Source organism: Buteo buteo, chromosome 5 (assembly GCF_964188355.1).
Source record: "Buteo buteo chromosome 5, bButBut1.hap1.1, whole genome shotgun sequence".
In the NCBI taxonomy this organism is placed as follows: Eukaryota; Metazoa; Chordata; class Aves; order Accipitriformes; family Accipitridae; genus Buteo; species Buteo buteo.
This window is the reverse complement of record NC_134175.1, coordinates 13,857,304-13,872,182: the sequence shown is the minus strand read 5'-3', so window position 1 is coordinate 13,872,182 and position 14,879 is coordinate 13,857,304. Positions and strand designations below refer to the sequence as shown.

The 14,879-nt window shown below is 40.9% G+C and overlaps 1 protein-coding gene across 1 annotated transcript in view; it reads right to left on the bottom strand.

The window, feature by feature from the left end:
- Positions 1 to 14,879, bottom strand: part of ABCA12 (ATP binding cassette subfamily A member 12) — an 88,427-nt gene that overhangs the window by 48,357 nt on the left and 25,191 nt on the right. Inside the window, exons 7-16 of the mRNA XM_075027911.1 lie at positions 14,095 to 14,255; positions 11,103 to 11,215; positions 9,344 to 9,437; positions 5,053 to 9,210; positions 4,305 to 4,420; positions 3,495 to 3,601; positions 1,840 to 2,093; positions 1,609 to 1,721; positions 1,029 to 1,153; positions 44 to 217 (exon numbers count right to left, since the gene is read on the bottom strand). Coding sequence (XP_074884012.1) covers positions 44 to 217; positions 1,029 to 1,153; positions 1,609 to 1,721; positions 1,840 to 2,093; positions 3,495 to 3,601; positions 4,305 to 4,420; positions 5,053 to 9,210; positions 9,344 to 9,437; positions 11,103 to 11,215; positions 14,095 to 14,255 — 5,415 coding nt within the window. The remainder of the gene's footprint in view (positions 1 to 43; positions 218 to 1,028; positions 1,154 to 1,608; positions 1,722 to 1,839; positions 2,094 to 3,494; positions 3,602 to 4,304; positions 4,421 to 5,052; positions 9,211 to 9,343; positions 9,438 to 11,102; positions 11,216 to 14,094; positions 14,256 to 14,879) is intronic.

The window sequence follows — 14,879 nt, the reverse complement described above, 5'->3', positions numbered from 1 at the left end:
GCAGCAAAGACTATAGAAAGCACTCTACAAATCCAGCACTAACCTTGTATAAGAAATTGTAAATGTCTAAGTGTCGTAACAGAGTGACCCCCAAGATGTATGTCTCACGAGTCCTCTCTGAAAGAGAGAGATTGCAGAACTCCTCTGCTACTGTTTGCAGCTGTGGGTCAGTAGGACGGATGGTACAGGACTCCAGCTGGAAGATCTGAGAAATGAGCTGTGTTTGCAAAAAGGAAGAAAAGATTTGTTAGGGGGTAGACCGCTTGCTCCAGTATGCATGGATTAATCTTGCCTTGCTGTTGTTCTTTCCGCAGTGTCCCTGAGAACCAGAAAATGCCTACCCATTACTCCTGCTTCCAGGGACAAATCCTAAGGATTGTGTTTTACTGCCCAGTTTGCACAGTAGTAAAAGCTTTTGTGGTTTCAATTTCCCATTGACTGATGCCTGTGAAGTTTGGAAAAGAGTGCGCTCTTCGGGGCTCAGTCCAGACAAGATGGTTGGGAAGGAGAAAAGCATCTGGAACTCTGCTTGCGCAGGAGGCTGAGGAAGGCAAGCTCATCTCTCATTATGGGAGGCTATTTTTGGACCCCAAGTGCTCTCATAAATTGTCATTAGAAGTGTGCTTTTCCATCTGGACTGCAACAATTTCTCAGCACTGAGGACCCCACTAAGGACCCCACTCAGTCCTCATTAGTCTGTTACAGTGAACTGTGCCCTTGCAACGGATCAGAGCAATCACTCACCAGGCAGTACATGGCTGCTTACCAGCTACTGGTGACAGCCAAAAAGACCATATGGCTCTTGCTCTCCAATGGCTGAACTGACGTCAATGACTGCTCTTACTACATTTCTGATGGCTGTTTTGAGCCATAACATGCTATGCTGTCTGTCCCTGTGGGATTATCTACCTCTCTATGCTGTCATGCATGCAGTGATCTGCTTAGCTGCATTCACTAACAAATTCTGGGTTTAATGGTCTGAGAGTTAGAAAGCAACAAGATCTCTACCAGGATGACAGCAAACTCACCTGACTGCTGTTTTCCGGGAGAGATGCTTCCAGAAGAGCATCAATACTGGCTGTGGACATTCCTACTGTGTTTCTGAGATCCTCTTTGAGCTGGTCCACATTTTTAAACACATTTCTTAACTTTTCTGTAAAGAACAAAGAACAACTGATGTAGCAGCTTTCTCCAGACATACAGCAATCTCAAGCACACAGAGAGGCCTTTAGGTAAAGTACAGAAGTGCGGTACATCACCGCTGATAAAAAAAACCCAACAACTTGCAAAATACAGTCATATTTTCTAGGTTTTACAGTCCGATTTGTGGGCTGCAGTTGACAGGTCCAGTGATAGCAAAAGTTGCTCAAATGCAAAGAGACTTGGGACTTTCAGCACATAGGACTATTTGGGCAGTACAGAAAACAAAGGGCGATCTAGAATAGGCTCTAGAATTACCCTAGATGTAGGATCCCAAGGACATGGTGTATGGTTATTTCATTAATATCACTTCTTCCTGGCAGCTAAGCAAGTCTTGGGATTTCCAGCAGAAAGTATGGTACCAGTGATGGTGTTTACCAACACTCTAAAGTAAATACAGAAAACTACCTTGCTTGCTAGAATCTGTTAAATTCTCGGTGATGTTCAACAAGGAATTCAAAGTAGACATAGACTGCAGAATCTCTTGAAAGAAAGCAATTTCTGGTACATTTTCTTGAAGCCTAAATTGGAAAAACAAAACAACGAACAAAATTGGGAATATGAAAAGAAGGCAAGAAGCCATTTCATCATTTCATAAATAGAATAGTAAAGCAGTCTAACTGAGAGGGAGAGCCTCACCACTTCATTTGTGTCTGGATGTTCGTGGCATCCCCAATCAGTATATTTTGAAGTTCTTGGGAGATCCTTCTGTAATTCAGTACATTGGTCACAACTTGATTGCTCAGTTCAATGGTGCGGAGGAGCTGCTCATGAGATTGACTTTTTTCACACAGTTCTCCAAAGCCAACATTAGGGAGATGGCAAATATGCTGTATTGACTTAAAGCTCTCATAGTCACAAAGAAGTGTTGTCAGATCCCGGAGGCGAGAGATCTTCAAAGAAATTTTGAAAAGGAAGACAAATGCACAAACACCAGTTAGATGACAGAATTATAAAAGGCAAGTTTTAAAGAGTCTAGCTGTCCCTTTCCATTTTTCTCTAGGATTAAAATTTTAATATATCTTTTTATTTCATTCAAAAGGTCTCCAACAGAACAGTTCATAACAATCATTCCTACATGAGTTGGTAGCAGACCTGGCTACACAACATTGCACAGGATCTAATAAACCTTGCAAGCCTTAACATATCATTTCCCCTGCCCAACATGCATACACAGCAATACTCCATTTCGACTTACCTGTTAACCAATTAATCTTCCCAGAGACCAAATAAATCTACCTTGTGCAACAGGTTTAGCCTTCCAGATACCACCAGGTCATCCTTACTACAGCATACAAAATGGAGTTGGCTAGAAGTCAGGACTTCCATATCTGCCAACCTGTGTAAAATTATAGTCCTTTGCCTACTCTGCTATTATGGGCTTCCCTCTTGTCTGACATCATTATTTACATTATCAGTCTCTTATGGCAAGAACTGTTTTCTGTTTTGTGCATATAAGTACCTGTCACACTGAGACTCATCATATTATTGTTACAGATATATGAAGCAGCTATTAGTGCAGTCATGTATGTATGGTGTAAGAAGGATTTTATTCAAATGAGGCATTGCCAAATCCAAAGCTGGTGAGGGAAATCCATGAATCAATATTCCTTAGGTGCTTAATCTCAGAAACCATTATAGTGTTGTGAGACATCTAGGGCTAAGGGAACACATGGGGACTTGGACTCCAGCCAAGCTGGTGTTGTATAGCTCCTTATGCACAGTGGTAACTAAGTTAGTCATCCTTATAACTGCCAACTGGGTATGCACAATTCCACTGATTTTCAGCAGGGCACAGGAATCTAAATGCTATTTGTACCTTTGAGGACTCCTCCCTTCATACTTCTCAAATGAAGCGGAGGCATCCCAGAATGATCTCAGCTCTGCAAGGTGCTTTGCTAAGTCTCAAAGTACTGAACTTTAAAAATACTGGTGCACTGATTTATAAGGAATATGCTTCCACTCGCAACCTATCCAGTGCTCATCCTTTTGGGATGGCTGGTGGAAAGCAGAAGCCATTCTATCCAACGGACTGGGAGGATAGGAACACCTCTACCTTCTCAGAAAAGTGGGTGTACACTGGGTAGGGACTCATATAAGAACAAGTTCCTCAGCCCAATTTAATGGTGACCTTTAAATATAGGCAGCAGGCAGAAAACAGAGTTTCAGTTCTAGTTTTTATCAGCTGTTCTTTTAAGAAACTTTTTTTCCATATGCTGTGTTTCAAAACCTCTATTGCACATTCATGTATCACTGCGGGATGTCCTTCAAGTCAGCATTTTAAGCAGACTCACTTTTAGCTTCAGGAGCTCTGGTATGGATGAATGTTTCTCAGAGGTATTATTTTGCATAAAAGGGTTCTTTTTCAGATGAGCTTGCTTCAAAAGCAGTGTGATGTTTTCTGTGCAAGGAAGAAAACAAAAGTTACTTGAGACAGAAATACCAGACTTGCAGAAACTTTGCAGATGGGAATATTGGCACTTTTATTCCGAGGCCTACTGAGCACTGCTATTTCCCACCAAATTCACATGGCTCGGGACTTCTGAAATCACAGACCAAGACCCAGGTTGTAATCTGGATTATAACAGATCCAGTCTGAGTAGGTGCTCTGGGTCTAAAGAAATCCACCCCACACTGGTAACAGGATTTCTGACAGTGCCCTTCAGAGCACACGCAGTATCTCTATTCTGTGAGCAGATGAACCTCTCAGATTTTACAATAAGCTCATAAGATGAATATCTATGTGAAATACCATGTTAACTCTCAAAAATAACTGCTGTTATCTTATGGCTACATAAAGCTGTGAAGGGAATATAGGTTTCTATTTGTAAGATTTCTTTATCTGAGTGTCAGCAACCTGCCATCACATAGTGAAGAGCAGACATGTCTTTTGGATAGAGTTGGATGGAAAACTTAAATCCACAATGTGACATAACTCAAACAAAAAGGGAGTCTGGCTTCCCAAGGTCTCACAGCTCCAGTTAATTGCCAATGGATGAAAACACATAGCACCATTCCTTCCCATCATTAGACAAAACACTTTAAAAAGACAGGCACAACATATTCCAGCTGAGGTCCCACAACACTAATGAAATCATGATTACCTGTCAATTTTCTGTCTTCAATTTCAGTGGCATTTATTAAACACATCAGGTAAGGGTTATAGCTGTTATTCACTGTCACCTGTAAGATGGTGTTTTCAAATTCTAAAAACAGAAATCTGAAAAATAAGATAGGATGTTAAACCAGCATCTCTTTCAGAAACAAGGTATATTAGTGAGCAACCTGTCAGCTGTGTAGATGCTGTTCCTTAGCAGTGTAAATAAGAATTCCAGATGAAGCCATGTGTCTCCCATGACACCTCCTAAGTGGGTATACTCGCAATTTTATTTTATCAATTCTTTTTGCTGTTATCTCCCAAAGCTGTCATTCACTTTCAAACCATATGGATAAGAAAACGCACTTTAAAGGTTCACTGAGGATACAATATATAGATGAAAAGGCCTGCCTAGGGGAGACTGAGAATCAAAAATTAGAGAGCCATACCACAAAGAAAGGGTTTCCAAAGAGTTTACCACTGGTGGCAAGGCTCCTACAGGATTCTGCTTCTACTGTGAACTGATACATGCCAACACAGAAAATTTTTGAAAGCCTCACTTTTAGCTGTTTGTTCAGTTCAAGGAGAAATTTCTTCTTCTTCAGTATAACCCACATTACACCTAGTATCCTAAATTATGGTGATTTCAGGCTTAAGTTGCTCCACTGGAAGAAAATTACATACTTCTCATGCTGGAACGAGAATGGTGGTCACTACCTATAAATGCAATTACAATACCCAAAAAGCAAACTCACCGCGTAATCAAACTGGTTGGTGACAACATTTTGTCACTCTGAGTCCAAGGTAGGGTCTTGTTATACAGGGCTTCTGCCATGACAATGAAGTGACGAGCAACAATATCAATCACACTGTCAAAACTAGTTTTGTTGGAGAGAAAAGCCGAACTGGAATGTATATTGAATTCATTTAGCAGATCAGAGGAGTTCAGCCTCTTGAGAATATAGCGACTGGCTTCTGTGATTTCTAGAGCTGACACATCATTGGCAGAGTTGTTTGCCACTGCTTCCAACAACTTTGCAAAGGCAGCTGCTTCAGTTAGATTCCTTTTGGTGTTTAGGAAACTGTCAACCACATCCCAGAACCTTGAGTAATAACTCCATTTGGTGAGGCTGAAGGTGCCTTGGAGTCTCTGCAGCAGGTTGCTCATGTGGAGCTCATCCTGTGCCACACTGGAAAGCATGGACAGGTTATTCCAGTCTGCTGAGCTGTCAGAGACATTTAGGGAGTTCAGTACTGTTTCACTCAGCATGAAAGGAAGGAGCATGTTCAAAAGCTGGGATGGGAGAACACCACCCACATCTTGGACTGGGATGGGGCAGGAGGCATTACTCTGCAGCAGCCCCTCTGTGACAGCAGTCAGAGCTCTCACTTTCTCCTGTACCCAAGAGTTTTCCAGCTCAGAGACAAGGTTTAATTTGGAAAGGAAACTCAGAGTAAACTGCAGAGACTGGATGATGCACGACAGCTCCTTGGAAAAGCATTCACTGCGGTTCTTGTAGATGGCAGCAAGCTCTGGAGACAGTTTCAGGTTTGCTATGGCAAGCTGGAACATTTTTGTAAAGGTGTCATTGCATACTGTTCCACCCTCCATGCCCATGGAATCAAAGAGGGGTTTGCAGGGGCTCCCGGCTAAGGACTTGCTTAGAGTGGCATTTTCAAACAGCATCTCAAGTGTTATGTGGAGCATATCCCCAGCGGAGCAGTTCTGGGGTGTCCTATAACCATTGTTGCTCTTTTCAAGGAAAGGACTCAAGGCTAAATGCAAGAACTCCCAAATCTTTGCCTCTAGCGAAGTATTGTGCTGTGAGGAAGACTCACTAAACTCCTTTTGCAGCAGCAAATGTGAGAAATGGTAGACAATATCCATTTTTTCTTCAAAAGTTTTGTTTAAGTTGGTGTCATGAAGGACTTTCATTCCTGCTCTCCATATTTCAATCAGCCTCTGGGTATAGTTACTCGAAGAATCAAGTAATAGGCTAATAGTTTCAAGCTCACTGATATTATAACTTTTCTGCAAACCTTTTAAAATTAAGATACTGCTTTGCATGGCCTGCGAGTATATGGAGATGTTCATTCCTCTGGAGTCTTCTTTACCATACAGCTCAAACATGAAGGATGCAAAGTTTATCCAGTGCTTCAGTTCCTTACTGAAGGGAAGACTGGAATCATTTTTCATGGTACTGAACTGATTTTGCAGCATGTCTAGAAGTGACTGGGAAGTGAGACTGTCTGTACTATCCCAGTTCATGGACTGGAGTACTTCAGCAATATGCCAGAAAGCATGAAGTTCATTTCCCTGCCTTCCATGAGGGGAACTCGGAAGTTTCTGCATTAGCTTAGACAAAGAAGACATCAGAAGATAATGATCACTGGTATTCAGCTTTGCCATGGCAGCAAGAAGCTGCTCAAGGGACAAGAGCTGTTCTACAAAATTTTCAGAAGTTACCAGGGTCAACAAGAAGTCAGAAAATAATGATGACACTTTTTCATTTGTGCTGAGATAATTTTCAGTGTCTTCAAGCGAGACCGCATGAAGTGCAATCATTCTGATAACCTCCCATGCTTTCTCTGTATTAAAATGAGTCCTTTTTAACATTGTCTGATTCCAAATCACTGCAGCCATAGTTACAACATCTTGATTTTCTTCTCCATAGGGATTAGGGTAGAACAATCCTTCACCATCAACTTCATACAGTGGGAATATTTCTTGAAATATTCTTTCCAAGTCCAGTGTGCTGTTTGTGGCAGAAGTTGAATTGAAGAAGAGTTTTAATGAACTATACAAGTAATTCAGATCTGAGGGTTTAATTCCTCCACTAGAATTATGAAAGATCTGATATACTAATGTTTTTCCAGGAGCTACCCCAAAGTCCACAAGAATTAGAGCTTTCTTCATAATTTCCAGGAGTTTCACATATTCACCTACTTCTGTTAGGTTCCATTTGGTGGTCAACAAGTTGCCAGTGGCGTGCCACAGCCGTGAGAAATGTCTCCACTCAGACTGGTTGGAAGCATTTCTGCTCACCTGTAGCAGTTCATATATACTGCTGTTCCTAATGAAAACAGTCGGTAACAGATGGGAAAACACAGGCAGCCTATGCCAGTCTGCTGAGCTGTCAGAGACATTTAGGGAGTTCAGTACTGTTTCACTCAGCATGAAAGGAAGGAGCATGTTCAAAAGCTGGGATGGGAGAACACCACCCACATCTTGGACTGGGATGGGGCAGGAGGCATTACTCTGCAGCAGCCCCTCTGTGACAGCAGTCAGAGCTCTCACTTTCTCCTGTACCCAAGAGTTTTCCAGCTCAGAGACAAGGTTTAATTTGGAAAGGAAACTCAGAGTAAACTGCAGAGACTGGATGATGCACGACAGCTCCTTGGAAAAGCATTCACTGCGGTTCTTGTAGATGGCAGCAAGCTCTGGAGACAGTTTCAGGTTTGCTATGGCAAGCTGGAACATTTTTGTAAAGGTGTCATTGCATACTGTTCCACCCTCCATGCCCATGGAATCAAAGAGGGGTTTGCAGGGGCTCCCGGCTAAGGACTTGCTTAGAGTGGCATTTTCAAACAGCATCTCAAGTGTTATGTGGAGCATATCCCCAGCGGAGCAGTTCTGGGGTGTCCTATAACCATTGTTGCTCTTTTCAAGGAAAGGACTCAAGGCTAAATGCAAGAACTCCCAAATCTTTGCCTCTAGCGAAGTATTGTGCTGTGAGGAATACTGGCTGAACTCCTGCAGTAGAAGATGTGTTAAGTTATAGACAGGGTTGATTATTTCCTCACTTGAAGCTTCACTGGCACTTGTATAATGAAGGATTTTCATTCCTGTCCTCAGAAGTTCAGACAAGCTCTCCAAGGTTTTATTGTCAAAATTAAAGAAAATATCTATAGACTTTAATGTATTGACATTATAATTCAGCTGTAAGTCTTTTAATATGTACAAGGTCTTTTGTATGGCTTGACTGACTAGTGAGATACTGGCTACTTCAGAATTTTCCCCAAACTCTTTAAACACGGCTGTTACAAATTCTGACAGTTGATCCAATTGTCCACTGAAGACACTACTTGGATTATTATTCAGCTTTTGTAAATGACTGTTTAATACCTCTAAAAACTGCCCATAGGCTGTGATGCTTGTGTTATTCCACTTCATCGATCTCAGTTTTTCCCCAATGCGCCAATAGGCATTCAACTCATCCCACCAGGCTTCACCCATGGAGCTTTCTACTCTCCGCATCAGTTCAAACACAGGCATCAGTAAGTACTGATAACCTATGTTGGTGTCTGTCATTATAAAAAACATCTTCTGAAGAGCTAGGAGCTGGTCTGGAAAGTTTCTGTAGGACACAGGCTTAAGTACATAATCAGAAAACAAAGACAGTATTTTGTGCATTCCATTTAAACGGTCTCTGAAGTCTTCCAGAAATGATGGCATGCTAGTGGAGAGCAACATTTTGAGAGGATCCTTAGTTTGCGCTGTACTAAACTTAGAATTATTTAACAGAACTGGATTCCAAATCATTGCAGCTAATTTTAAAGCACTCTGAATTTCTTTCCACTGGGTCATTATATTGAAAATGGAAGTCCCATTAAAGTCACTCTGTAATTGCAGTGATGTGAAGTTATAGATTTCATCAATTATTTCCTTATTATATGGTTCCTTTAATTTATAATCATGATGTGGATTCATTCCCAGTTCAAGAATTGCATACAATTTCTGTAATGTTTCATTCTTCAAATTTCTGAATAGATTTAAGCTTTTTAATTCACTTCTATTCATTTTTTTCTCAAAGCCTTTTAGACGATGTAGAGACTTTTGTATGGCTTCTAAATCACCTGAATTAATGGACCTCTTGGAGTCTTTTCCACCAATCTCTGGTGACTTTATTTTTCTGGAGGGGAAAAAAAACCCAAAACATTTTAGTGAATACGAAATCAATGCAAGTGGAAATGTAAAGTGATTTAGAGCAAAGTTCATAGATTTGAATTATACTGTTAGTAATATCTCTGTAGCTAATGTCTTACCTCAGAACTTCCTCCAATTCAGACACTAAAGTCCGATTGTCTTTCCAGTTAAAGTGATTACAAATGTATCTGGTCATCAAGTTTTCTTCTTTATCTACAACAAATATGTAAAGAGTATATTACTAAAGATCTGTCGTGGTTCAACCCCAGCCAGCAACTAAGCACCACGCAGCCGCTCACTCACTTCCCCCGCCACCCAGTGGGATGGGGGAGAAAATTGGGAAAAGAAGTAAAACCCGTGGGTTGAGATAAGAACAGTTTAATAGAACAGAAAAGAAGAAGCTAATAATGATAATAACACTAATAAAATTACAACAGCAATAATAAAAGGATTGGAATGTACAAATGATGCCCAGTGCAATTGCTCACCACCCGCCGATCGACACCCAGCTAGTCCCCGAGCAGCGATTCCCCACCCCCACTCCCCCCAGTTCCTAAACTAGATGGGACGTCCCATGGTATGGAATACCCTGTTGGCCAGTTTGGGTCAGGTGCCCTGGCTGTGTCCTGTGCCAACTTCTTGTGCCCCTCCAGCTTTCTCGCTGGCTGGGGTTTAGAAGCTGAAAAAATCCTTGACTTTAGTCTAAACACTACTTAGCAACAGCTGAAAACATCGGTGTTATCAACATTCTTCGCATACTGAACTCAAAAACATAGCACTGTATCAGCTACTAGGAAGACATTTAACTCTAGCCCAGCTGAAACTAGGACAAGATCACATTAATTTGGAAACTGAAAAGAGCCCTATGGCAAATCTATTAAGGATAACATGCATGTATGAAGTTAAGCTCCTACGACAAGACACAAGATCCTGGTTCAAAATTTGATTGCTCTTTTAGGGTATAAATCTTCCTGGCCTTCTGAAAGAAGTCAGGATGTTACCTGTCATCACAGAAATGATTTTCCATCTCTGGAACAGTTCAATGCCCCTGTGATCTGGGTGCTAATAGAGCTCTCCTCCTGCTTTAGGAGCACTTTGCCATCAGTGATGCAGTACAAGCTGGCCTAATATTTATTATTGTTTCTTTTCCTTCATTTGGAATGATTTTTTACTACCCACACATAGGCTTTGACTGCAGCATCATTTATGTCTCCCATAGCCATTTACATCCATCTTGGTATGCCCACACATCCAGTCCTCTCACTAGCCACATCTCCATGTTTTCCCTACTTGCACTGCATTAATCTGCTTTCTTCTTATCCACCCCAACTTCCACAATCTCTATCAAACAAAAGGTAGAGAATGGATGGCATTTACCAATCTGTCCCTTGTAGCATTTAGATGCTGTACCCTTCCCTTGCCCATTCACATAACCTCAGTTAGAGCTAGATGCCGAGGTCTCTTCCTCTGCTGTAAGCCGACAGGGGTTTAGAGAAATGGCTAATCTTGACATATACACCTTGTTGTGCAGCTCAGCCTCAGCCCCTACCTTGATATACTGAGGCAAGTTTGACAGAACCCACAACTAAAGGCTGATTTGGACCCCCCCAAAAAATCACAGTAAAAAATTACTGCTCCCCATTTCCACCAAGACTGCAAACTCATGTTAATTCATTGTCTACTGACAAAACCAAGCTTTTTTACTTTTCCATTTGAAATGAGGTATTTTATTCACATTTGTAAAAAGTTGAAAGAAGAATTCATTATGCTGAGCCCTGAACAGTACGCAATCTGTATGGTTACTTATTAGCCTGCAGTTTGCTTCTCCTTAGCACCACAGGTTTTCAGCAGAGATATAACTACATGCAGGCATCTTACCTCGCTCCAAGCAGTTCAGGGAATATGGAGGATCTGTAACCCCATTCTGAACAGTTTTGAATCTATCATCAGTCACAGGTAATGCAGAGACATTCTGAGCTGCCAGCACAACACTAAAGGGAAGAAAAAACCAAGAAAAATAAATTGTGGTTACAGGTTTATGAGAAGAAATAAAACAAGTGTTCAAAGAGGAAACAGCTGGAGTACAGCCTATCATTCTTAAAATGTCTGACAGACAACTCATTGCCCCTATTTTTAATTATTTGTTTGATCATGCACAAAATGTAAAGGGCTTTGATGGGAAAGCCACAGCAGTATATTAGCACAAACATATGTGTTGCACTCATTAGGTGCAGTTATTCAAAGGGTTATGTAAAATCTATAGACCACTTAAGTCCTCACAATAGGTCTTAGAAAACACTAAGGTGATATGCCAGCCCAGTGATTCACTGCTGTGGGTGAATCTCTTCCTAAAAGAAACCAAGAAGCTAGCAGACTAGGCTCCAGGGAGAGCAGGGATCCCTAGGGGACAACATCTGGGGAAGGAAGAAGCAATCACAAATAACTGTTACCATTTCCAATTCTCCTTCTTTCCTCATTTATACTGTAACAATCAGGCTGACAGGAAAGCAAGGAATGTTTTTCAGTCTTAGGAAAGAACAAGGTGATAATCAGGCATATTGTATCACAGAGGACATAATTTAAAAGACTGTTCAATGTGTGCAGGTTACTGAAAACCTCATGGTGATTATTAGTCCCTTTTGCTTCTCCTGTATAAAGAATAGCTCTTCACTGTGGGCATAGGGTCACTGTGAAATAATGCACAATCTCTTGCCTGCCTGAAGTTCTGCAGGTGCTACACGAAGAACCTAGCTGAGGTGATTTCAGTGGCATGAATAAATACATACTGATTTGTGGGAACAGACTTCTAGTGAGGACAGAGCACCAGGGATCTATTTTCTCCTCATTTAACATAATGTCTCCATGCAGGTTTTGTGGACTTGGTGCTCACCGTTTCCATTTTGCAGAGGTGCTTGTTAGTAAGAATTTTAGAGGGGTAAGAGGGGTAAGAAACTGCAGTTATAAATGACATATTTAGTTGAGCAATGGCAGAGCCAAGGAGGAGGGAGGCATAGGCTTGTCAAAAGTGGACGCATATATAGATCAGAAGGTAGAAAACATGGAAACAAGTGTTGTTGTCCTTTTATTTCAGTCTTGCAGCGCTTTTGCAGACATTGGCTTTAGAGAAAAAGTTCAGCTTATGTGCTTCTCTGAGAAACCATCTTAAAGCAACAAACAGGAGCTTTTGGGAATTCTGTCTGTAAACCAGGGTGGTATGGGTAATAAAATTTTCTCCTAAACTTTCTACAGTATTCATGACTTTGAAGTTGGTTTCACAGTGGTGGTGTTTATCACATGGTTAATACAGATGCCACAATGAGTAAAAGTTCTTTTCTTCTGTATCTTCATATTTATACTACAAAAAAAATCCCTGTACAGCATTTCTTTAGGAGGTCAGTACTGCCTGAGTAAAAGACATGGCCAGGCTCGCTAAGATGTGCTTTTGTAAGCATCATTAAAAAAACTATTTGTGCAATCTCTTTGCAATAACTCTTTACTCATGCACTTACACTGCCAGATGCTAGGCATAAAAGCACTGCACAGTTCTGGTGATGAAATTCTATGTGCTTCTTTGTTGTGCCTATGATAACTTTGCCTAGCTCTGCAGCTGTAGAGCAAAGCAGAGCAGCACAGTAAATATTAATTCTTCCTGGGCACTCAAACAGTGCTGGTTCTTAGGCTTGATTCTGCAAGCCAATAAATGCAAAAAAATGCAATAATCCTGTGACTGAAACAGCAGCATGGACAAAACAACTCTGAATAAAATTAAAATTCTTGCCACACTGCTACTGACTCCTTTAAGGATAAGGACATTACAACTTACAAATAGTTCTCACAATGCAATATGGCAAACTACCTAGATATTAAATGTACAGGTTTTTAAGTGCCTTGGCAACATGCCAGTGATGAAAAGTGAGTCTCTCTAAGCCTGAGTGTAATCAAAGTGGCAAAGTTTCTACAACCTCTTTTGGCATCTTTACCCAACTGCTCATGTATCCAAGGAAAAAAAAAAGTCTGAAGACACTCAGTTTCTTGCTATCCTTCCTGTGCTGTAACAAGTGGATTATTCAGAATAATTATAGCAGTGTCAGTCACATATCCTGTAGATGATTTGGAGCAGAGTTCCCTAATCTCTTGAGTAACTCAAGTCTTCTAGAGATCAGTGAGACTTCAGCTCAAATACAGACCGGGAAAGGGATTTTCAAGGCTAAGCCCATTTTAGAAGAGTTTTTATTGTCCCAGCTGCATACAGCATCAAATATTTCAGCACAGTTAATTAATGCAGTTAAGCCAGCTCTGTTTTTCATATAACCATTGAGCAAGAACATAACTGGTCCTTTCTTCTTGAAGTTAGACATATTCAAAGCCCCATATGCTAAAAACCAGGCTCCCTCTCTTCTCTGCTTTCTTGGGAACAATCTTGAAAGATAAAACAGCAGTAAATCAGGTAATCAATTTAAAAAAATAGAGAGAGAATTTATGGCTCCCCTACAAATGCTTGAGGTGTTCCAAAGCAACTTGAATTTGGCTCTGTGCTTTTCTAGAAGGAAGCAGCCAGCTGCTTTCTTTAGCGGAACAACAATCCAGCCAGGAGGGCTTTTGTTCAACCAAAGGCAGTGGCTGTTACTCACCACCTTTTCTGTCTGCTGGAAGAAAACTAAGAGTTCATAACAAGCTCCCATTTAAAAAGTGACACAAGAGTCATTGAAAATCAAAACACTGCTCACTGGCCATAGAGATCATTAGAGATGCATTACTATGGAGCTATACCATCACTCAAATAAATCATGCTTTTAAGCTAACACACTTTCTTCAAGATGAGAAACCCACCAACTTTCAGTGCCTCTCCTGCCATTTTCTGTATTTTTACCTGCTTGGATTCTGAAGGAAATCAATGCTGCCCTGAAACACATCTGGAGCCAGCAAAAGTTGATGCCACAGAGAGGTGTCATTCTGCACTTGGGAGATGAGCATTAGAAACGAGACCATTTCATTGACGAATGCTGCCTGGTATTGTGTGTTGTGTTGCACCTTAACAAAAACAATGCAAGAAATTATTTAAGAACAAGAACCCTTGCTGCCGATGTGTCTTTTTGTTTTTCAGTTTGCACTGCACTTGTACACAACTCTACAAATAATACATTCAAAGGACTCCAGTGACAGGCAATAACTGAGAGAGTGACTGTGCTTTACCTTCACACCCCAGATTGTACAATAAATTCTCTGTTTAGACATGCCTTACGATTCAGAATGTCCCAAACAGTCCAAAGACTAGGGATACAAGAAAAATTAATATTAAACCTCACCCTGGCAAAAAAGAAGGCATTACCTTTAAAGTATTCATTTGCTTTAATTATATAGCTTTCCCAAAGAAAAGTACTGCTTCAGTCATGAATTGTTGGATCAGATGCAGGAGTTACTAGATGGAGTTATACGGCTGAGGTAATACACGATTAAATTTATTGCCTCCTCTAGCTTTAAATATTCTTATTTACACCACATCCTCACACTGCAGCAGGGCAAATAAAGAGGAGAAACAAGACCTAGGCATGGTGAGGACCCTTAGTGGCCACTACCTGATGGCTGGATGTCCTTGCCTTTCCAAGCTGTGTACTCAACTCTAAGGTTTTTGGGCTAATCCCATTCACAAGAATT